General features: G+C 35.7%; 1 protein-coding gene across 1 annotated transcript; it reads left to right on the top strand.

Annotated features, from left to right (window-relative positions):
- Positions 1–331: 331 nt before the first annotated feature.
- srp68 (signal recognition particle 68) lies at positions 332–24291 on the top strand. The gene is made up of 16 exons (XM_043241779.1): positions 332–467; positions 771–837; positions 920–1033; positions 1116–1311; positions 1569–1651; positions 6581–6690; positions 10300–10382; positions 10642–10782; positions 16198–16296; positions 17127–17194; positions 18026–18179; positions 19174–19268; positions 20127–20256; positions 21669–21744; positions 21888–21940; positions 23128–24291. Exons 1-16 carry the CDS (start codon positions 380–382, stop codon positions 23353–23355), a joined length of 1785 nt encoding a protein of 594 aa, XP_043097714.1. The 5' UTR covers positions 332–379; the 3' UTR covers positions 23356–24291.
- The last annotated feature ends 1551 nt before the right edge of the window (positions 24292–25842 follow it).

The following is a 25842-nucleotide window of genomic DNA, read 5'->3' as shown; positions in this document are numbered from 1 at the left end:
ATATAAAAGTAAATATTAATGGAAATATATTTTAGAGATATTTTGTTTATAAGATTTCTAAAGATATAGCTATTGTGCATTATAGAAAAATATTTATTTCATAATGCGATGTTCCCCCAAATTAAAGATTTTTTATTAATTTAAATACAATATCAAATTAATAAACAATGCATATTTATTTTGACAGTCTTTTTAAATATCGTATTTACTAAGGTTATCCGATAACCCTGACCACGACTGTATGTAGTTTATTAGGTTCATGCTACAGCACAGTAGGTGGCGGTAATTCTATTTTGTTCGCACCACAGCCATATAACAGAAGAAAGAGGAAGACGATTTATCCTCATCCGCTGGTTCTACAGACGTGTGCTTGGTAAAAATGGCCGCGGAGCAGCAAAATGAGGTGAAAACACAGCAAATGGAGGGAAATAAAGAGAACAGCGTCGACGGGAGTCTTGGTCTGGAGAGTATCCTCACTGTTAAGTCGCTAGTTATTAGCTAGTACTGAGAATCAGTTTAGTGGAGAGAGGAACAGTGATACGGGGGTCTTACGGGGTACGTGTCACACAAGTACTGACTAGTTAAGTGGTGCTTCTGTATAATCAAGAGTTTCTGTACGGTTTTCATATACATTAGAGTGTTGATTAAAGTAGCGGATGATGTTTCATTTAAATGTGTAGTTCTTGCACTTTTGCTAGTACTTTAAGAACCCAGCATGCTGCAGTTAAATTCAAATGGCATAGGTTTATTGTCCTTAGCACTGACTTCAGTCCTGCAGATCATTAAGGACTCTCAGCAGCAGCATGGGCTCAGGCACGGGGATTACCAGCGCTACAGGTCAGCTTCAACACATTGTATTGTGAAATAAAGACAGCATTTTACTAAAATTGTTTTGGTCCTCTCCTTGTGAATTTAACAGGGGTTATTGCTCAAGACGTTTACGCCGGTTGAGAAAGACATTGGGCTTTAAAATGGGCAACAGACACAAGTTTACTGGGAAGAAAGTAACTGTGGAGTTGCTTTCAGACAACCGGTAAGCTTTAGAACCTAAAATATGTTCAGTAAATAAGATGCATATTGTCTTTGGTATGAGCCTGTCTTTCTTTCTACTACAGACATCTGTTATTAGTGTTAATGGAGGCAGAAAGAGCATGGAGTTATGCCATGCAACTGAAACAAGAAGCTAACACTGAGCCCCGAAAGCGTTTCCACCTGTTGGCTCGCCTGCGGAAAGCAGCCAAACATGGGGAGCAGCTAGAGAAGTTGTGTGAGAGTTCCCGTGTGGATGCCAAGACCAAACTAGAAGCTCAGGTCAGACAAATGTCATTTCCACAAGTCAGTCACAGAACCCTGTGTGTAGTGTGTTTTTTTTAATTATTATTTTTTATTTTTATAATTCTTTTTTTTTTACTTTTGAGTAGGTCACAAAAAATATCTTAATGTAAGGTGAAAAAAGTCATATAGCCACTATTTACCGTAGTACAGGTTTTTAATATATTTTAACAGTTACTGAGGTAATCTTATTGCTGACTTGATTGAACTGTAATGGTCTTTCATGTTTTATGCAGGCATACACTTCTTATCTGAATGGCATGGTTCAATTTGAACTGCAGGAATGGAAATCTGCAATGGAGGCCTTTAACAAGTGCAAGTTAGTGCTTACTTTCATTCTAAGTATTTACTGATGTTGTATTAGTGTATTGTCATTGTAAGACCATGTTATACAACTTCGTAATTTTCTAATCCTTCATCATGCACATTTTTTAAACAAGTGCAGGTTTTTTTCTACAGGATTTAATAAGACTGATAGGTTAAACTGTGACCCTCTAGGGTGGTTTGTAGGCATGCTGTCTCAGAAAACCATGTATTAATCTGTTGCGCGTTGATCTATTTATTTTAATTTTTTCTTCTTAAATTTGAAAATTTTACAGCAGAGTTTTGTAGCCAAGTATTTTCAAACAACATTTTTTGTTCTAAATTCTTAGACTGTAAATAACCAGTTTTTAAATATACAGCTTCAAGTTTTCAAGGTTTCATTTAATTTTCTAACACTCAAAATGCAGAAATTCAGATCATACGAAATCTTGGTCAGAGCCCATTTACAGGAAAGCATATATGATCTCTGAAAAGTAGAACAAAGCATTTTGGCCAATCACACAGCTGCAGTAGGCCTCTGGTGTGGGTGTGAAGCTCAGGGGTCACCATTCTTCTGTCTGATTATGAATCGCTAAAAGGTAAATGATTTTATTGACATATTGAGGGAACAACATTTTCTTCATGGCAATGTTTATCCATCAGAGATGGATAAAACATTTTTATAAACATTTGTTTTATTATTAATATTAATTTTATTATATTTGTTTGGGATAAACATATATATTATTTTTATTTCCCCTTTTTATTCCTGAATTGCTTTAAATTATTTTTCTGTATAATTTAGTGTTGCCCCATTATAGTCAGCTAATCGTTAGTCGACCAGATGAGACTTGGTTGACCAAATTTTTAGGTGCCAAAAAAATTCCAAAGTCACGCAGTCCATGCCTAACAGATTGTTAATGGCTAGTCTTAGTATACATCAGGTGCATCCAACGCTTGCCTATCATTCAGCAACCTCAAATAAGACTTATCATCTCTAATGCACTTATATTGCCAAAAGTATTCGCTCACCTGCCTTGACTCATATATGAACTTTGGTGACGTCCCATTTGTAATCCATAGGGTTTAATAAGACATTGGTCCACCCTTTGCAACTATAACAGCTTCAACTCTTCTGGGAAGGCTGTCCACAAAGTAGGAGTGTTTATGGGAATTTTTGACCATTCTTCCAGAAGTGAATTTGTGAGGTCACACACTGATGTTGGATGAGAAGGCTTAGCTCTCAGTCTCCACTCCCAAAGGTGTTCTGTTGGGTTGAGGTCAGAACTCTGTGCAGGCCAGTCAAGTTCATCTGCACCAGACTCTGCACAGCCATGTTGGAAGAGGAAGGGGCTAGCATCAAATTGTGAGCATGGAAAGGTCCAAAATGTCTTGATATGCTGAAGCATTCAGAGTTTTTTTCACTAAGGGGCCAAGCCCAGCTCCTGAAAAACAACCCCACACTATAATCCCCCTTCCACCAAACTTTACACTTGGCACAATGCAGTCAGACAAGAACCGTTCTCGTGACAACCTCCAAAGCAAGGCTTGCGAGACCAAGATGCGCGATTCGTCACTCCAGAGAACTCATCTCCACTGCTCTAGAGTCCAGTGGCTACATGCTTTACACCACTACATCCAACGCTTTGTATTGCACTTGATGTATGGCTTGGATGCAGCTGTTCCTGAACTAATCTGAAGGCCACATGAAAATTGGAGATCTGTATCGATTCACTCTTCACGCTACGTTCCTCAGCATCCACTGACCCCTCTCCGTCTGTTTATGTGGTCTGACTGTTACTGTTACTGTCATTCCCAAACACTTCCATGTTCTTATGATACAGCTGACAGTTGATTGTGGAATATTTAGGAGCAATGAAATTTCATGACTGGATTTGTTGCACAGGTGGCACCCTATCACAGTTCCATGCTGGAATTCACTGAGCTCCTGAGAGCGACCCATTCCTTCACAAATGTTTGTAAAAACAGTCTGCATACCTAGGTGCTTGATTTTATACAACTGTAGCCATGAAAGTGATTGGAACACCTGATTCTGATTATTTGGATGGGTGAGCAAATACTTTTGACAATATAGTATAAGTATTAGCAATTTTACATAGCCATTCAATCTAATGTTAACCCAGGCAAATGTGCGATGTTAATTTCTGTGTTGAGTGTGAAGAGCATGCACTCACATCAGGACGGATAGCTTGTGCAAATACTGCTCATTTTTGGTCAAACAAATAAGAGTAATGTCTCTTTCTAATCTGTAAAGGGCTGCCTTTTATTTGCATGCACTCAAAAAAATCAAATCAGATTTTTGTGAAATAATGAAAGCAAACAAGACGTGCTTCCCTCCTGGTCTGTAAACGTGAGCGTGAAACATCAAGTGTGTCTTTGCTTTACAGACATGAATAATATGTCTATAGAGAGTGAAATGCAAATAATTCAATTGAAGTGGAAAACTAATTCTCAGATTGTTCAATCCATATAAAGAGATCGAGTCAGTTTCGCTTACTTTATCAAAATATTAAAACGTTAATGCACTCTCCTTGTGGTTTTCACTGACACATTAATAATCATCACTTCTGCTGGTACACAGATACACGTTTTGTATGTGAATTTGATTGCTTATTGGGCTATAGGCAATCAAAAGCTCATAATAATGATTTGAATGGTCCTATAGAAAGAGGGTGGAATTGATAAAAATGTTTCCTTGTAGTCCTATTTTATTTTTGAAATGCTGTTTCTGCATCCGATGCAATAGCATACAGTCTGTTAGTCTGTAGTTAATATATGTAATTATTTCTGTAATATAAAATTTACTTAATTCAATATAAAAAATCAAAATCAGTATAAATATTCATAAATTTGTCTCTCATAACCCTGTATTTCTATGGTTGCGCAGCTTCTTGTGGCCACAAGAAAAATAAGATGTTTCCTCAACATAAGTCTTATGACTTTACATCTAGTGACCACGACATAAGGATGTTATTACCTCAACAAAACAATCTTGTGTGAGAACTATAGACGTCACCGTAAAATCACTTACCTCTTGGCTAGAGATTCACCAAAATAATTCTTGGCTGAAGCTGAACAAAATAAAACATTGCACCGAGGGCTGAATACAGAACACAGTTTTTTTGTGTTTTGTCCCATATATTTTGACATGTTTGCACAATTGAATAAATTAAATAGCCAAAATGTGCTGCTTATTGTTTTTCCCAGATTTTTAAAGAAAAAATCAATTACAAAACACTAAACAACTTTACATATGAACTATACCAACATAGCACAATTTTACTGTACAAATAAATGCAACATTCCTGAGCAGAAGAGAATTATTTGAAAATATATTACAGATCCCAATTTGAACACTGTGTGAGTGATGATAAATATTAATAGAGCTGTTGTTGTTATTATTATTATTGTCATTATTATTGTCTCTCTTGACTTATTAAAAAAAAAAAATGCATGAAAATGTTATTGAGCAGTTGGTGAGTATTGTGCCTTTTACACAGTGCTACCGGTGGTTTCAGCGATGCGGCAAAAGTTCAACTCCGCTGCGCATGCGCTTTGGTGTTTGCAGAGACACTTGCAGCACAAGCCATTGAATGAATGGGTTTTGCGGTGCAGTGCATTCCACCTCCTGCGTGAAAGGGCCACAGCGAGCTCTTGCAGCTCTGTTTGAATGTTACATGCCACTTGTGCGTGCGTGTGTTATAAAACAGAACGGAGTGCAGTTTATTTACTAATCATTTGAGGCCATTTTGTGAATTCAGTCATCAACCAGAAAGAGCCACACACACATGTAACGCAGAGCCGTTTTAAATTTTAGAAAACTGATGTTACGAGGTTCTTCATTTTAAAACCTTGTCATAATATTAGCTCCATAGAGAGCTTGTTCAACCCCATCACTGCGCTGTACTCATGCATAATACAGCAGATATCTTTTATACCGCTTCTTCCCTCGGTGGCATTCAGAGACGTGCCTCAAACGTAAGTGTGCGTTCCAGAGAGAATGCGCTCTTATGATCCAATCTCTGAGCTGCATGAGCTTATGAAATCTCATTAAAGAGCTTTGTGCTGTCAGGTAATTTCTGTAAACATGACCACAACAGTATTGAATATAACATCATGTGATGAGCGCATGAGAGAGCTGTTTCTAGGTGGAATGCCGCAGTAGGTGTAATAACACTCTCATGCACCTATCATAGTTAATAGTTGTTGGGAGCTGGGGACTATTTTCCACAGGCACCGAATGATGATATTGCCCCTGCAGCAAACTAAGAATGGATTCACCAAATTTGGGGCACTGAAAATGATTGACTTACGGCGTTTTGTTTAAATGTAACTTTTAAAAGGCATTTAAAATATGGCATGCCACACTGCAGGATTCGCATTTCGTCTGTTCACTTTACAGTGTGAAGCTCAGCTAACCATTCTGTGTTACATTTAAGTACTCAAATAACATGCAGACAGAAAATGTTTCTGTAGTATACTTGTTCCTGATTACAATAACACTAGTGTGCAGCAACATGGCGATGCTGGTAAAATGATGCTGGTAAAATGATGCTACCCACTTATTCACTGATTTGCTCTAGGATCTGCTGTGCTCACATGCTATAAGAGCTTTTTAGGACTGTACATTATTTGTATAATTTAGATTTTTTTATAAAAAGGTATCTGATTCTGTTGCATTAAACGGAATAAAAATATTGAAATTTAATAATATTTTGTCCACTTATTTAATATTTTGTAACATGTTGTTACTTTAATTCTGTGTCATTAAAACTGAGTTAAATTAAACAATCCATTTATTAAATTACATTTTCATTTACAGTTTTTGGTCAAGTGCATCTCTAATGCTTGGTGTATATTTATCCTTTATATGATGTGTACATTTTTTTTTTTTTTTTTTTTTTTTTCTGTCAACTCTTTGTAGGACCATCTATGAGAAACTGGCAAGTGCTTTTACTGAGGAGCAAGCAGTGCTTTATCATCAGAGAGTGGAAGAGATTTCACCTAACATCCGATACTGCGCATATAACATTGGTGAGAAGCTAAGACTGTTTTTGTTATTGTGAAATATTCTAGTTTTGTTCCTTATTTAATTAACAGTAGAGTATACCACAACCAATCATAGGATTTAGGCAGAATTGATCAAATGTGCAGAAAAATAATCATTAGGCAATGTTCTGTAGAAGTTATTGTTAGGCTAGTAACTCCCTGCAGCGTATGTGAAATGTTATTTTACCGTTTCAAAATGTAAAACCTAAAAAGAACCAAGCACTAACATTAGGGGATCGTTCTGTGTTAGCAAGGTTGGTCTCCTTCAGCTGAGAATAAGCTGTATCTTAATTTTGTCTTTCCTTTTTGTTTTATTGTTGACTGCTATTGAAATTGCTATTGAGACTCATAATAAGTCTTTAGTTATTGCCATTTCAACATTTTAGCAGTTGTTTAGCGTGTTAAGTTACCTGGGGTGTGTTTCTCTTTTGTGCATGCATTATTTTAGTTCTTTTTGTTTTATTTTTAAATTTTATAATTTTATCATAACTGTATTACTTTACAATAAAATGGATGTAAGAATTGACACGACACACCCCACCCTCAGAAATTCTGTGTAGTGTATGTATATAGTTTCAGTAATAAATTAAGGCGTAAAACTTTTTTTCCCTATTTAACCGAGTGGGTTTCCATTCCATTTCTTTGAATAAGGTGTGCTTTTCTTAAATTAAATTTAATACATGTATTATAACATTCATATGTACATATACAACCCTAATTCTGAATATGTTCGTATTTCCAGAATTTCTGAAAAAAGCTTTTATTAATGTCCTTTTATACATTTTTTTACTTGCACATACCATTCAGTGGAATGTTGTATACGTGTAGTTATAAAATAGAGCATAGATATCATAACAAATGTTTAAACTGAGAAATTCAGAATTTTATGCACACAATGGGCTTATTTCAAAAATGATACCTGCTACAGGTCTCAAAATAGTTGGACTAGGTTCATGTTTACCATGGTGTAGCATCTTCTTTTCAGAACAGTTTGAAGACGTCTGGGCATCGAGGTTTCGGGTTTCTGGATTTTTGGTGTTGGAATTTGGTTTTAGTTCTTGCCTGATATAGCTTTCCAGCTGCTGAAAAGTTTGTGGTTGTCTTTTGGTGTATTTTTCGTATTGCACCAAATGTCTTGGTTAATCATTATATTAGGTGAAAGAACTGGGCGCGGGCAGGCCAATTCAGCACTCGGACTCTTCTAGGATTGAAGCCATGCTGGTGTATTTTGTATTGTGCTACTGAAATACACACTGTTTGGAGGGGAGCCTGTGGTGTTCTAAAATCTTTATATGCCTTTTGAGCATTCAGAATTCTTATCAGCACATGCAAGCTGCTGATACCGAATGCATTTATGCACTCCAATACCAGAGAAGCTGGCTTTTGAACTGAATGTCGTCTCTCCTGTTTAGCCCAGAGAACACAGTGTCCATGATTTCCAACAGGAATGTCACCTTTGAATTCGTCTGACCATAAAACATTTTTCCACTTTGAAACTGTGAATTTTAAATGACCCTTTAGGACACAATGGGGGCTTCTGGACCATCTTTACACATGCCCTCCTTTTTGCATGATAGAGCTTTAGTTGCCATCTGCAGATTGCACAGTAAACTGTTATCAATTGTTTCTGGAAGTATTCCTGGGCCCGTTTAGTAATGTCAGTGACAGAATCATGCTGATGAGTGATGCAGATTCGTCTAAGGCCTGAAGACTATGGGCATCCAAAAAGGTCTTGCGGCCTTGTCCCATATGCACAGAGATTTTTCCAGTTTCTTTGCTTTGACCCGTGCTGTCAACACAAACGGTACAGATGTAGCATTATTCATTCTTAAAACTAAATTCATTTTTATAACAATTTAAGTTATAGTAACAAACTCTTAATTCATGCCAACAAAAATGTTTCACTCCCCTGCGTGTTTAGCACAACAAGTTAACAAGGTGTGAATCTAGAGGGTGAGACGGTGAGGATTTGAGAAAAGAAACAATATTTTATTTATATAGTTCAAATCTGTGACCAGAAAAACAACACAAAGCAACAATTCCAGAATTTGGGTTGTACAGTACAGTAGTGTAATTGTCAAGTTAAACCAGATGTTTATTTTGTGTATGTAAATGAGTTATTTTTCTATTTGTTGGTAATTATACATGTAGCCATGTACTCTAAATGACTTGAGCATGCAGGAGCCTAAAAGAAAAACCATAATTAAATGAATAACCTGGAAAATAATTTAACATTGCACCTACCCTAGATTGGACAATAGATATGTATGAAATTATTAAAATAAAGTGTTAAAATAATTGCATATGCCTCCAGGAATTGATTTTGAGACCAGTGCATTCAATTGTGTAAAACGACCAGCAGTCGACAAACAAGTAATGTGGGAAACATTTATTTATTAGTAATGTAAGACTTTATTTTCCAGGTATATTAACGGCTAAGTAATTATAAGTAATTGCTGACAATTTTTTACTGTCCTCTTGCACATTTGTATCCACTTGACATAATGAAACCATCTGCAAACAATGAACTAGTTGAGAAAAAAAATCCTGTCGCTCTACTAGTACTGCTAGTTCTGTGTGCTCAAGACCTGTTGACACCCTCACAGACAGTCTCCATTGTTTCCCATAACTTGATTTATTTGTTGCAAACCGCCACAAATATCCACCGCCCGCTGCTATCAGCTTCCATCTCACACACGAGTGCAACTTTAGCACTATATTTACCAACTTTCAGAGATATATAAAACCTAGCTACAGTTGAAAGATGTCTCCAGTACTGCGAGCTCTGACTCTCCCGGTGCAGTGTTGTCTCTTTGACTATTGTCCAGTGACTGGCAGAAAAACGCTTTCAATAGTCTGTAACTCAGCAGACTTTTCAAATCATTTACAAAAGGGTTTCCAAGCACCTGTTGCTTAATGACTGTTTGGACTTTTAAATATGAACACAATTTGTCTGTTAATATGCTCCTAGTTTGTTACGCAGACAGCATGCTAAATGAAACGAACCAGTAATACAGCCCAAAACACCTCATGTAGTTCCTTTTTAGTGTATGTTAGATGTATTGGTTTTATCAGACGATGTCACAATTACAAATCAGGATTTAAGGAGTATATTGAGAGTAAGTCCTGGTTAGCATGTTGTATTAATGGGTCGTGTTTATGATTTATAATTTAGTTTTGACAACAAAGTATATTATGAACAGCTTTATTGGGGCATTCAGTTTTATTACAGTTTGCGACAGTTCATGGAGTAGAACAGATCTGAAGTGCCAAAACTCAAGCTTGACGAAAATGACGTCATAAATATGCTTATAAATATGACGTCACCTGCTGCCACAAGTCTCACAAAATCCTGTAGCTATACCCTGGTTCCCTATATGTATTTTCCATGTGGCTTCATTCTCCTTCAAACAACTACCAAACTTTCTGTACCTGCATTAGTGGAAGTAGCTTAGGATATTTGCAAATATGGCCACTGAGTAAAAGACTGGCCTTAAAGAGTCCTCCTTCTGCTTTAACCTTCATGCATGCTTTGACTACTTTCTAAAGACCACAGCCATTTTGCTTATATACTCCCATCTGTGCTTTTTGTAGGTGACCAGAATGCTATAAATGACCTCATGCAGATGAGACTGAGTGCAGGAGGAGGTGGTGGCATGATGGCAGAAAAATTGGAGGTTTGGAGGTTTTGTCTTTACAGCTCTGTTCCCTGCTTTCAGGACTGATAGTCCAGATCTATTAATATTGATGTAATATACTATGTAAACCTTTCAAGTTTTCTGGGACAAAATGCCATGCCAAAACGTGTTATGTGTTCTTTTTTTTTTCTCAGAAAATTACAAGTGAATTCATTTTAATCTGTGTTTTATAAAATGTGTAAATTGCATTAGCATGTTCAAAAACTTTACATTTGTAATCTCTACTTCTGTCTCTCAGGCTCTGATTACTCAGACGAGGGCTAAGCAGGCAGCTGTAATGAGTGAGGTTGAGTGGAGAGGTCGTACAGTGCCTGTCAAAATCGACAAAGCCAGAATCTTCCTGCTAGGTCTGGCAGACAATGAAGCTGCAATTATGCAGGTCTGTAAACTTACTTATTCCCAATTCTTTTTGTATTTGCATGTGGTACTGTCTAATTGACTTTTGTCCTTCTATCATTGAAAGCAGTGATCAGCTAAGATGTATCAGCTTTAGTAGTTAATACTTGGGCTGCAACCAACAATTATTTTCATTAGTTGGCTGATAATTAAAAAAAAAAATTACTTAAATTTTTCTGCTCAATGTGTTTTAAACAAATGTGAACTGAGTGCTATGAAAAACAGTGCTTAACAGTTTTTTTGATCGCTTGTCATAGTACAGAGAAAATACAAATATTTTAGGAATCTGCCAAAAAAAAAAACTTTTGTCATTTACTCGGCAAATAACAAACTAAGTAGGCTAGTATTTATCCACATAACAAATATGGCCTCCTATGCCTTCCATGACACATTGCATTCTTGCTGGCATCATTTAGGTGTAATTATTTGACTGTAATTGGGTATCTATATTTCAGAATTCAATGACAAAATGTAATCCTCAAAGTTAATTTTGATACACAGTATCGCATACCTGTATGAATGAGAAACACTACAACCCAGACAAGACCTTCTGATGCATATTCTGAATTAGTCTCATGATTGGTTTAACCACCCGTATTTGGTTCTGACTGTCAGTGACCCACCCTGACTGACCGGAAGGTGCTCTGATACATTGCTGTAAGTGGTCAGAGGTATCAGTATTTACACCCGCCTGAACAATGTTCTTGCCACCGTCAGGTTCATATGTTAAAGATCTCAATTGCCTGTCTACTGCTGTCTGTATCACATGGTACAGTCAAGGAATTAGGCTGGTCTTCTACACTTAACTAGACAGAATCAGATTCAGAGGGCTCAGCATCTTGGGAATCTGGGAGCTCTGACACCCACAACACAGTTCTTTCATGTCAGATTTAAACATCATGTCAATGGGCAACCTGGGAGTCCTTTCAAACATTACCTGAAATGGAGGAAAACCACTTGTTTCATGAATCATTATGAATTTATTATAACAGAAGGTGAGAGACTTCAACATTTTAGGCCATCTGTGCTTCCAAGTCAATATCCTCACTGTCAGGGGACATTACACATGGCCCTCCGCTAGTTCCCTCCTCATGTGGGCCATCTATTTTTCCAGCCGATCAGAGTCAGGACCACTTTGTCAAATTTGGGGTTTGTTGGTAGTCCCCGCAGAGAAAACTGAAGCTCTGTGGCAAGAAGCATGGCAGTTAAAGCACAGAAGGTTTATTCAACAGTGTGAAAAAGTATTATGACTTGATTCACCACATAATTTGCAAGCTGTATTTTGTTTGGATACAGAACTCTCTTGTCTACAGACAAGATCCCTGATCCAAAACTTCCAAAAAACTGATCACTCGACTCAAAGAATGATCTAGACTAGGCTACTCAGTCCCCTGGCATGGAGGGACCACCGCAGCAGCTTTCAAACCATGACCATGGGCACACAATACATCTGTTGATTATGACATGCAGTGCCACTCACACGTGTATTAGATTTATGTTGTTTATGTTGTTATTCTCCCTTTGATACTCATCCAGTCTAACCTGCACATCAACAGCAGTCTATTCAGTGGCTTGCACATGGATATGAGACAGCTCTGGATCAGTACAGTTAATGATACACAATACAATAACTTCATGAAAGGGGTCATCTAGATTTTTTTTCTTATCTCTTCAATCCCTTGTCAATTGTTTCTTGTTTTGCAGTGTGGTGTAAAAAATCTGGTATGCACAAATACAGTGTCACTACAATGTGGACCAATTTTCAGCCCCATCGATCTATGTATGGGCAAACCTCAGTACCCTTCTCCATCTTCCCTGACTGTAAGACCCCTCCATATCAGAATCAGCTGTTCAAATGACAGTGCTACTTGCTGTGAATAGGGGTGTTTCTAGAGGGGCAAGGTCGTATTCCAAGATATTGGCACAGAGATGGCAAGATAGATACAATGGCAAATGCAATTAGCAAATTTAAGAAAAAAAAAGAAACCATAATGCCCGTTTCAGTAATATCAGATTTAAAGCTTTTAAGATTAAAAACTGCATGTTGCCATAGAATGCAATTAAAAGCATGGCCTCTTAGAGGGTTTTGTCTGAGCAGAAAATTTACCATTACATATAGGATAAACTAATTTATGCTATAAATTAAGCATTTGTCAGGAACCTTTTGAACAGATTTACTCATTTAAGTAGTAGCTTAATTAGAGGAAGTAAAAAGACTTGGAATACTGATAATAATATAGAGCGTCAAAGAAACAAAACACTGTAAAACAATGTCCAAGCAGAACTGAGCACTTTAATAGTAGATGGTGTTTCGCCTCGAGTGAAGTTAAAATCTGGCAGAATTTAAAAAGACATTGAGCTGGAATCCTAATCTAAAATTATTTAGTGCAAGGGTGGGCATGGTGTTGGATCCTTGGTCACTGCTGGGCAAAGGCGTCTAAATTAGTCATGCACTGGGCGGCAGATAACCTGCTTCTGCTTAAAAGATACGTCCGCACAAACAGTGGGGTTGTGTTTTTGTGGTGTAAACGGAGCAAAATGGAGACATTTTTTTTTTCTGCGCATCCTTGATGGCCGTGTAAACAATAACATTATGCTCATTGTTACCCATACATATGTGTTGGTAGATTCCCCATTCAGCCGTTCCAAGCACACTGATGTGTCTGTGATCTAAATAATGATATGACTATATTTAATAAAATAAATTAATACTAAGCATTTTCGATTTTGGTTTTCAGCCAAGCACATCCAGACTTCAGTTTTGTTCCAGAATACACATGGAGCACTGTTTGCAACCACATACTCCCTTTTAAAGAATTACACATTTGTTTAAAAAAAAAAAAAAGAAATTGTACGTGTGTGGACCCATGTTAGTTTCCTGTCCACAAAAGCCTGAATAGCCTTTACAGAAAGACAGCAAGGGCTAATGTCATGTGTGAGCTGTAGTTAGGCTGAAACTTGAGTTAAGTCAGTTAGGTTATTATATTTACCTTTTTTTATTTTTATATTTGTATTTGCATTTTGAATGTAATACGGCAATTAAATGCACTAAATGGGTTTAGTTTTCACTGTTACCAATATATTTAATTTTAGCCATACTAAAAAAAAAAAATAATTTTTTGTTCCTTTTAAGAGACCTGTCTTATTTTCTTTTGTATATGTAGGATTGCTCTTTAATAAAGACGAGGGTTTTTATCCGATTACTCGATTTAATCTATATAATTTTCGTTAGAATACTCAAATACTAAAATATAATAGCTTATATTAAATATTTGGGAATATTTTCATATTAGGTTCTTTGATAAGGTTACTATGAAGGCCCACACAGCAACCAAACGTGTTTTACTTGGGTATATTGGTATATGACACCAAAGTGTCTCGAAAGCGTTTGACAGCTTATGGTTCTATCTGCTCATTATAATCGCTCTTGTGGTACTTTATACACCGATCAGTGGCTGCAGCATCGCTTCAAACTGACCACACACACCTTTAACCTTTGGCGTCAGGAGCAGCAGGAGACAACCACAGTATCTGCTTCAAATATGTTCTTGCCAGTTTGTTTCCACAATGTTTCCAATTGATACACGGTATTATCGATAGATAATCTAACAAAGAAACTAGTATGAAAATGGATATTCCCAAATACTTGTTTTCATTTACATTACAATACCCAGTATATGTATTTAATGGTCACAGGGCCACCTCCGTGGCCATTAAATACACATACTGGGCGTTGTAATGTAAATGAAAACAAGTATTTGGGAATATCTATTTTCAGAGACGAATTGTACAAATGGATACAGGGTGGGCCAAATAATAGTTAAGCATCACTAGTCACTTCTAGTCTTTAGTTTTGTCTAGGTATGTTTATGATATACACGTAACAAAACGAGGCCAGTCATAATTTGAGCATGTAAATGAGTAAATAACATGCGCAGTGTTGTGTGCTGTCCTCATGGAGATGCTCTGTCTCAATCTTCTATACAGTTAACGCATATGCATGTGACTTTAAAAAAAAGTTTATTAGTAAATGGTTATTGTTATTGGTATCTTTCCCACTCAGGTCACACCTCAGGCTGAGCATGCCATATTTATACTAAGACCTGTGGTATGCTGTCCCATCTGAACCAGACTGCATTCTCTATAGGATAACAATTCTCAGGAAGTGTGTTCCTTGTTTTATCAGTTTGAGCTTCAACTGCAGTACAACTTCTTGCTCTTTCTTTTTTTTTTGGGCCTTGCTTTCACAGAAATTCTTGCTCATCCGGTTGCAGTTAGTCATGCAAGGTGTTGTTTAGGTGTGACTGTAGCTCTCTGTGGGTGTGTGTGTTCATCTTTGTTTCTCATGGTGTTCTAAAAGTATTTCTGTAGCATAACCATCAAATTAACAATTTTTAGTTAAAATCATTTTAATAAAAAACAGTTAACTGAATAATCCTTTTTATGTTTGGTAAGAAATGACACATCTGTGCGAATCTCATGCCATTTTGATATGGTCTTTTTTTCCAAGTAATTATCTCTGCTAGAACAGGAATGCTTTAAAAACTCTTATCATGCAGGTCTTTCATTCTCAACACATTTTGCCCTTTTTCACTGCAGAGTTTTATTGTATAGTATTATCTAGTTTACTCATGCTTAATTTGATATCACAACTGAAATACCAGTATAGTAAGTTATATTTTGATCCTTCTCTTGTTACTACTTTGATATTTGACAGTTATATTTATTATATTAATGCATTTTGAAAAATGTAAAGAATTCTGAATTAGATTTTTTTTTTTTTAGTTGTCGTCTATCTAGTGTTTTTTTTTTTCCCCATAACACAACTGACTCTGTGTAATTTCATAATCTTAGGTTTTTCACCCCGTAGATCATAATACAGTAGATTATGGAATTAAAGGTGATAGTGTCACGAAGGATGATTTTATCACTTTAATTCTGTAACATCTTAACTAACAGAATAAACACAAACATATGCAAAAAAAAAGCTATCTTCTCCTACAGCTTTTTTAGAAGTCTGATTTTTAGGCTTTCACAAGTCTACTCATTATCTACTCAAAGTATTAATTATTACAGTCTTAGTAATAATCTTGTGCTAGGGCAGGATATACACAAAAGCACATAATAGAGTTACAACAATGCTACATCAATGCCACACCAGGTAAAGCTACCAATGCAGCTTGGCTCCAAACACTACAGATTTGAGCACTCCAATCCAGTTTTAATCACTTTAAGTTCAGGAAACGCCTTTCATACCAAACAAAATGAACCTAATATAACAAGTCTGCACCACAAGCTTTAATGTGAAAATGCTGTTTTAACTATAGAGCACATGCAGTTTGAAAGGTTTTAACTGCACAGTTATACACACAATATGAAATTCTGTTATTGTTCACAGGCAGTTAATGAAGAGACAAAGGAGCGTCTTTATGAGAGCCTGCTGGCGGAGTGTAGAGACACCATTCAAGCTGTCAGAGAAGAGCTCAGGACTGATTTGGTGAGACATCCTACACTTCCCAAAAAGTTTGAGCTTAACATGTAAAATAACTTGTCTGGTTCATGCATCATTGTTTCATCATATATATATATATATATATATATATATATATATATATATATATATATATATATATATATATATATATATATATATATATAACACACACACACACACACACATTAGTGGTAGAACTTATTCACTGTTCAGTTTGTATTATGGTTTCGGTAAATACAGATGCTTTATCTAATGTTTATCATTAGTGATACCATAGTTAACAGAGCTTGAAGACTGGACATGTTTCAAACGTCATAGATGATTTTCGAAGAACTCGTTTCCTGTCTGTTACACACATGAAAAAGAACAAAAATACTAGGTTCCCATTACTACTACTTTGTTTGCACTGAGCAACTAACTGACAGGCCCTTTTTACATTTTCACACTACAGGGCAGCTTACTACTTCTAAACTTGCAAAATTGTAAAAGAGAAAGGTGATCTGATTGTCTCAAGTGGGGGAAGGGGAAACAGTGGGTGTCAATAGTTCTGACTTTAGTGATGATTGTCTTCATGAGTGAATCAGTAGCAAAAACAACTATAAAAATTGACTGAAACTCGCTTGTAAACAAGAACATTTATTTGATTTTTTTTACTTTTAATAGCCCTTAAAGATGCAACCAGCACATGCATCCGAAATCCCCTTGAAAGGATATGACAATTAGCTAATTAATGACAAACACTGACATCCAAAACCTAGAATGTAAAATAAATGATTTAAACCTGTTTAACTTAGTGTTGCCAGCTTATGTGTTTGTGTGTTTTGCCTTGACAGAAGCAGAGAGAGAGAGCAGCAGAAGGTGCTGATAGTGGAAAGGTGTCTAATCTGCAATACCTGCACAGGTTAGTATGACAACTGTTGCTTTATACTAAACTACTTGTGAAATCGTGGGAATATAAAAATGTCTGACAATTACCTGTGGTGATTAGGGCTGCAACAATTATTATATATTTTTTTTTCTGCCTTTTGATAGATAATGGCAATAATAACCAGCAGCTGTAACTATAGCTGTAAGAGTTTATGCATAGGCTATTGACTAATGCAGAAAGCTAAAAATTATTTCGGAAATCACTAATACTGTTAGTTGAGCAGCAATGGCACGAAGTTTATAGAATAGAAAAAAGAAAATAAAAACATTAGTACTATTGTTATAATTAAACATTATTAATGATGAATGAGCAGTCAATGTGGTTATAATGTGGTTATAAAACATCTAATTTATATTCAAAATTACATTCTGTATCCCTTTACAGTCTGACACATGTGCTTGCTGTCCCATTGCTCAGTAAACATTTACTATTAGGACATACCTTTGCAAAAATGGGAATGCTTGTGTGAATTTGTGACATTTACAGATAAGGAAATAACCCTGAACTAAAGTTTTTACATGGCAAGCCATTACGCTAATGCATAAGCTTAATGTGGGCAGATTAATCACATACTTCTCCCACAGCATCACATTCTGTTTCCTTCACTATTATAGATACTTTTCCCCACAGAAATGTTATTCAGTGCTGTAATTTGACATGTCCGGTTGAAGTTGGACGTGCACTCTGGGCAGACCCGACTAATCGATAACGAGAATCGCTGTCGATTATTTTCATTAACGATAATAATCTGTTTAATCGATTAGTTGTTGCAGCCCTAGTGGTGATATACGTATCTATTTGCAGCTACCTGACATATATCAAGCTGTGGACTGTAGTGAGGAGGAATGAGAGCATGGCTCATGCACTGCAAGCTAAGCTGAAGGAGCCACAGACTGATGAGAATAAGAGAGGACCACGACCACAAGATCTCATACGACTCTATGACATCATCCTGCAGGTTCAGAGATCACACATTCTTCATGCATGTAAACGTTAGGGGTGTAACTAGGGCTGCGCAAATAATAAAAGATGATGATCTTGCATATCATCGGTGAAGCCAGTTCTGTGATTAATGGTAAATCTCCCTCACAGCATTTACTATATAGAGCTGTAGGTCACTGACAGGGGGATGGCTGTCTTGAATCAAGGAACTTTGCTGCCTTACCATGGGTGAAGCAGGTGCAATAGAATAACACTGCATCTCACAAATGTCTCCATGGTTGCAAGACACTGCTTAATATCATTGCGTTTTGCTGGCAGCAAAGTTCCTTAATTATTAGGTTGGAATGAGAGTACAGTTCCTAGCCATAATGGCCTAGACAATTACAACTTAAAAGTTTTTGTCATTCTTAGTATATGATGTAACTACTGAGATCATTGATGACCAAAAATGACCAATCGCCTATGCTAACCTGCACTAAAAGTGCTACTGCCATAAGTGGAGATCAACTCAATGGATTTCGAAAACAGTAAAACTCAACTTTTGGAGTTGGAATATAAGACAGAAAAGTGGAGTGTTCCTTATGTTTCCTGAGCACTAATAATGAGATTATCTGAAATCACAAATCAAAATAAAAAGGTGCAGTACAGGTTTAGTTATATTTAAATTGAAAATGCAATTTCAATTTAAGGTTAAAACAAGCCTAAGATATTGATACACTAGTGTTTAGTTGGCTTTGACCTTTTTGATTTTGACTCAAATTCAACTCTGCCTGTTTCAGACTCTAACTTGATTGGTTAAAGACTCACTCAACTAAGTATATCTCACACTCAATACTATTAATTGTTAAAAATTGATGTTCCTTTTCTGAAAACTGACTTGAGCATGAATTGTTAGTAGGCCGAAGGCAAAGCATATATTATCTAAAGTATAGAGCATCATATACCTAAACGTTATGCCTCTTTTGCTTCAGGTTTCTTTCTTTTTACATTATTCTTTCTTGTTTCTTTAGAGTCTTTCTGAGCTGTCATCACTGCAGGGTCTAGAGGAGGACCATACCTTCCAGAAAGAAGTAGCGCTTAAGACTCTGGTCTACAAAGCTTACAGGTGAGTGACTTATGTATGGCCCTGATTCCACCTGGTATCATGATTTCTTTTTCTTGATCCAGTCACAAATGGCCAATTCTAAATTCAGATCACAACTTAAAGGGTTACTCCACTGTAAGATGACAATTTTGTCATTAATCACTTACCCCCTAACAGAGGCAAATTGGTTAAAATATTTTTATTATCTTTACATACACATTTTTTGTCACTTCGTACAATACAGATTGAAACACTTCTACCTTTCTGGGCCTTGACGGTGTTAATTCTTTGGCAGTCAAAAACCTCCCTGTTTTCATTCAAAATTTCTTACATTTTGTTCTGAAGATGAGCAAAGATTTTGTGTTTGGAACGAAAATGGGTGTATTTTAGGGTTGTGCAATTTGCCAACAATTGCTTATTCAGTTCAAACAACAAAATACAATGTAGAGCATAGAACTTTTGTCAACAAAACAAATAAAAATATATGCCTAATATAAAATGACAAACATTTTTTTCCATTTTGTTTTGAAACTTTTCCATCATCGTCCACATCACTCTTCTCAATCAGCTCATGTGATAAATGAAATCTATCTAATCTAAGCAGCTGTGTTTAGTTTCAATGTTTCTCTCACCTAACAAAATTTTTATTATATTAAAAACAACGATGTGGCATGGTGTCACGGTGGATAAGAGACTTAACTGGTGTTGTATCAACTCAAACAGTCTATTGCAGCAAGCCTAGTGTATGCAATTATTGACAAAATTTTCTTTTTTGGGTGGAGTAAACCTTTAATACTAAAAAAGGCCTTGATGTTCTTTCAGTTCAAAGTATAGAAAAGAGGAATCCTTTTTAAATGTGTGTGTTTGTTCTTTGAACAGATGTTTCTATATAGCTCAATCCTATGTTCTGGTGAAGAAATGGAGTGAAGCTCTGGTTTTGTATGAAAGGGTTCTGAAATATACGAGAGAGGTCCAGTCCAAAGCCAAGAGCCTCAATAACAGCCTTAAGGTACCAAACACTACACATTACTTCCCTTACAAAATTGATGCATTGGATCTAAAAATGTTGTTAAATGTGTCACAAAAACGGCTGATCAGCATTTCAGACCCCAAGATCTAGTAAATACAACTCGGGTGTAATTGTTTTGTTGAATTTATTCATTTTCAATGTCATTCTTGTTATTCTTTTCTTTGTCTTCTTCTTTTATTATTATTATTATTATTATTATTATTATTGGCCAAGCACTGCAGATGTGGTAGCACCTATTGAAAACGTTGGCACTATTATTCCTACTATTAAACCTACTTTTTCAAACTCGTTCTAGGCCATTAAAACCAATTTCTCACAAACATTTAACCAGATCATGTTCATACCATGCTGGGAAAAAGGAATTGAAGTTGATTAGTCACTGTTTTCGAATAGCTAGCAAATTAATTCTACAAAACCATGAAAAAGTGGACGTGAGGTTAGATCTCCATAACCTTTTGGCCTATTGAGAACTAACTTGTGTGTGTGTTATAAGCATGACCTGAGACTGATCTGCAGTGTTTCAGTGCTGTGTCCCCTTGTGGTCAGCAGATGAAAAATGCATATTTTTAACTTCTGAATGCTTTGGCCAAGTCGAATTACATTTCAATATTCCCAATTTAGCCATTTTGGGCATCGGCCATTTTAATTTTAGTTCTAAATTGCTTTAACTTAAGAGCATATTGTTTTCAAAAATAATTAAAACTGATGCATTTACATTTTTTACTGGTGATTTATTTGTTTATACCAAATATTTTATTAGAATGTGTTAAGGGTCTTATGCTCTCCTTTACTTTTCTGCTGTCCAATAGCAATACTGAAAGTAAATGTAAAGGAATTAGTTCTGTTGCTATTGTAAAGAACACAACTTGAATGTGCATCTTTTTAAAAGTTAAATGAATTAATTTTCTAGTGTTAACTTTGTGGTTAAGTAGACATACCTTCATTTAATTTAACCACATTAATAGCAGAGGGCAAGGTTCAAATTAACTATAGAGATGTATCTTCATATATACTCATTTTAAAATGTAAATATTGGCCGCCTCTAAAATTTGTCATACCATTGAAATTACCAGTTGGTTTAATTATACTAGCAGTGAGTTTAATGTGCCATTACTTTCATCTAATAAAGGAAAAATCCTGCAAACTCCTGGTTTTATTTTAAGATTAATTAGGGCATTTTTCAAATTTCTCAATGCATCTTGCCACAAGATTGCTTTTAATCGTTTCACAAATCATATGTAACAGATTAACAAAAAAGATTGTAGTTTCAAAGTTTTCTTTCAGCTCTGTAGTTCCTTTAGATATGTGCAAATCACTTTCACTTTAACTTTCACTGCATAAACCTTTTGGCGGTCAGTTTAGCCCTCATACTGTTTCTCCAATTCTCTTAGGATCTTCCTGATGTCCAGGAGCTGATTGCTGAGGTCAATGCAGAAAAGTACTCCCTCCAAGCTGCAGCCATCTTAGGTGGGTCAACATGACCACAGCCATTTCTGTCATTCTTAATGAGCCAGAAACTTGCATTTACCTTCCACCTTCATCCACAGACACTTGCCATGTTTTTAAACGGTTCATTAGTTGCAACTGACTGTGATTTATTTGTGTTTTAGACACAGAAGATGTTGCTGAGGTGCCCCCACAGCAGCAGATAAAAGACACCACGGTAAGATAGGATGAATGGAAACTTTTCCAGATTTTACATTTATTAGCATTATGAGTTTGCCCAGATTAATTTAAATAAATAAAGGGGACCTATTATGCAACCGTGTTTGATCATGGTTGTGTGGCTGCAGTGTATGAAAACAACCAGCCTATAATGGTAATTTTTTTTTTTTTTCAATTCCAATAAAACAAGCTACTCTTCTACATTTTGTTTTGGTAGTTTAAAGCGTCATGAAGCCCAACAACACATTTTTTTTGAGATGTTAACATTGCACATTTCTTAAAACAATAGGGGGAGGGGAGGTTTATGACCCTTTAACATTTATTTGGGAAAACAGTAAATCTAGTGCATGTTATAATTAAATCATTTATAAATACTTGAACATATTTATTCCTAAATATGTGTTTTGTTGTGCATCGCTGTTTCAAAAGAAGTTTAAGCCCTTGCTCTGAGCTTGCATGCGGCCAAATATAAAAATTATATGAATTTAAATGTCCTTGAAATCATACAGTAAAGTTAAACATAACCGATCCGTAGGCACCTACTTTTAATGGGTAAAATGTTCTTAAAATACATTTAAAATTCTTTTTTTTAATCATTATTTTTGTTGAAGTACACACAAACCATGCATATTCATTGTGAGATATCACATTACCAAATACCGGCCTAGTTACAGCTCTAAATTAGTGAAATGTTACAAATAAAACTACATTGTCTTAAAAAAAAAAAAAAAAAAATAGAACAATCTATTAACAATTTTCAAAGACAAAATATATTAAACTATTCTCATTCTGATAAACCAAATATCTGTATTTTGTCTTGTCTCTCTTGAGCCAAGTATGTTGTCACACCTCTAGTGTCTAGGAGCATGATGTGTGTGTGATAAAGCTTTTATGGTTCATATATTAGATCAGGTAATCATGCTTACAATACTGTAGATGAGTTTGGTAAAGATTTAGCATTACATCACTTGCTCACCAAATTATAATCCCTAGATGTCTCCAAATCTATCTATGACGGCCTTAATTTTTGAATGAACTATTCCTTTAATGATGGCAATCATTTATAGCCTATATTTCTCAGTTTCTAGCTGTTTTTTCAGCATAGCCCTTGAAATCATGACTTAGTGTGTATGTTTGTACTTATGTTACTTGAGAATTTGAATGCTTTTTCTATTTTATCCATAGCCTCTCTCTGACCGTTTGGATAATTTCCGGCTAGACCCCACCCTCTTGAGCAAGCAGCCCAATCTGGTGCAGTTCCCTCCAGATTTCCAGCCAATTCCATGCAAGCCTCTCTTCTTTGATCTGGCTCTCAACCATGTGGCTTTTCCGCCTCTTGATGACAAGGTGGAACAGAAGGGCAAGGGTGGCATCACTGGCTACTTCAAAGGCTTCTTTGGCTTTGGAAGTTAAATCTGGCCTGTTAGTATTCAAAGTCGTCTTAATATAACCATCCTCTCAAGACTAAAAGTTATGGATCCTTATACAGTCAAACCATTTCCCCAAAATGCATTATACATTTTTAAAGAGATCTAAGTACAGCCTGGCTGGTAGTAAATTGACTTTTTTTTTGTTTTTATTATTAATTTATAGTCTGCAAGAAAGTGTTTTATAAATCCTGCCAAGTATAATAATCAGTGGTAATGCTTGGTGTCACTATACTCTCTTATCCAGAGTAAAACTTTTTTTTTTTGTTTGTTTTTTTTTTTTTAAATAAACATAACTCTGCCTAGATCTCAATTTGCCTATCACATTATAATCCCACTATTATTCTTTCACGGAAAGTCTACAACTCTGCTGAAGACCTAAAAGATTTGTTCCAACTGTGGGCTTTAGTGGTCAGTCATGTCAATAATGTTGATGACATAAAGTACTCAGTGTTCATTCAATAAAACGATATTACTGTCACTTAAAGAGTCAGCTGACAGAACACAGGATTTTCATCGTTACGCCGTTTTATGTATAGATAATGTGAAGGGCTATAGGTAATATCATCTTGCATGTACACTGCCATAGTTTAGTTTAAAATGTCATGACTTATTTTGACTCATCTGAATGCAAAGCCATAAAGCAGAAAGCGATTTGCTAATGTTTTATTTGTGATTATTTCGTAAATATAGTTTTAACTTTAATTGGATTTTTTTTTTCATTCTAATTGTTTAAACTTTCAGGTGAGGGTTTTTTTTTCTTCTTGTTTTGTGAACAAATGTTGTTGAGAATTAATTTAATCGTCAGTAGATATGTATTACACCATTTATGATGAGCCTGTTCAAGTGGATAGGATATTAGAAATTATGAGTGAATTTTGGTTTGAAGTCTCCTGATTTAACAATAAAACGTTAAAGTATTTTTTGGTTGTCTTTGCATATGCCATGGGTTTCAACTGGGTCAGAAATGTAAAAAGAAGAAATAGTCTGCCTTTGAGTTTAATGCAAATCAGGTCTGTAAGCATACCAAACTTCATGAGACTACACTAAACTTTAGTCACTTTCTACCTATATGATTAAGAAGTCTCAAGTAGATCACTATCACAGCTCTTGACAGCTTTCTGTTGTCATCTTCATCTTCACATTCCTAACTGCATGCACAGCGTTCCAGGCAGGGTGCATTTCAGGCCTGAGGAATGTTACACACAAGGGAGTTTAAAGTGTGGTGTGGCTTATTTATGGAAGGTAAAACTTGGATAATTGTCAAATTAAACTCTGAAAAAATAGTGTTCATCACCCAATGTTTGGTTTCTTTTGTTTGAAGGACAGACGGCTAACTAAAAGGCCAAAATAAAACATCTGTTGCAAGTACCACACCCCAATGTGAATTATCTTCCCTCAATCCAAGCCACTCCTTAACTGTTGGATTTTTTTTTCTTTGACAGTAAAGTATCAAGCTGTGTGATTTTCATAAAGTATGAGGAGTGTAATGTGGCTGTGGAATGACATAGAAATCCTCACTTGAATCGGCCAAATCAATAATTAGTAGATAGCTTTTAACAATACAGATTGCATCAAAGCACTGAACATGCTTTATGTAATATGAAAACACTTCCTAAAGTTACTACTTTTTTTAAATTATTGTGTAAAATATAAATAGTTTTTAGAACATCCTATTTAAATTTTGACTTAAAAAGGGGGTGACTTCTAACATCATCTGTTTAACAGTTTTGAAAGTAAATACTGGAATGAAGTCTCTAAAATCATACATAACATAAAAAAAGGACTGGAGAAGATAATTAGGTACAGAGAAAACTACATTGAATTTCTGGTTTCAAGTTAGTATGTGTTCAATTAATTGTATAAAACTGACTCCAAATTTCCATCTATATGTCAAAACTAGAGAGGTTTTAACACTATTAATACCTTAATGTATGTACAGTATAAAGTGTATTTGTTAGTGTAGTTTTATGTGTCTGTTGTGTGATTGTTCATAGTTTTACAATTGAATATTTCCTTTCCTTTAGAATGTCTCATTTGAAATGCTTGGGAAGTAAATGTGCTGACAGTTTATTTTTAAAATTTAAACTCATGTCCATGTTGTATTAATGTTACAACCTAGCCCGGTAGTGGCATTAGTTATAACAACAGTACTCTTTGAAATTGCTCTGCACAATTTATGGCTGAGTTCTACATAAATAATATAATAACAAAACTAGCAAATGAGTAAATACAAAAAAAAAAAAAAAAAAAATGAACTGGGTAAGGGTGGTAGACAGAAAGAGGGAGTGACTGAGGCAAGACCTGAGTCTCTGTCACACCCTACCATGTGACAGTACATGTTAGAAATGTGGGCTAACTACCACGGCCCTGAGAGAAAGTGACCCAACAACATTCCACACCATCTTACATTTACAGATACTACACATTTAACAAGTGAACAAGTCTTAAATAGTACAGCTCACAGTTCTTA

The sequence above is a fragment of the Puntigrus tetrazona genome, chromosome 6, assembly GCF_018831695.1.
Source record: "Puntigrus tetrazona isolate hp1 chromosome 6, ASM1883169v1, whole genome shotgun sequence".
Classification (NCBI taxonomy): domain Eukaryota; kingdom Metazoa; phylum Chordata; class Actinopteri; order Cypriniformes; family Cyprinidae; genus Puntigrus; species Puntigrus tetrazona.
This window is presented reverse-complemented; position numbering and strand designations above follow the sequence as displayed.

Bases quoted from the DNA above. Each gene is read 5' to 3' on its own strand.
- srp68 (XM_043241779.1), top strand. From the start codon at position 380: ATGGCCGCGGAGCAGCAAAATGAGGTGAAAACACAGCAAATGGAGGGA. The intron at 1,034-1,115 runs GTAAGCTTTAGA...TTTCTACTACAG, and splicing joins GAGTTGCTTTCAGACAACCG to ACATCTGTTATTAGTGTTAA. The intron at 21,941-23,127 runs GTAAGATAGGAT...TTTTATCCATAG, and splicing joins AGCAGATAAAAGACACCACG to CCTCTCTCTGACCGTTTGGA.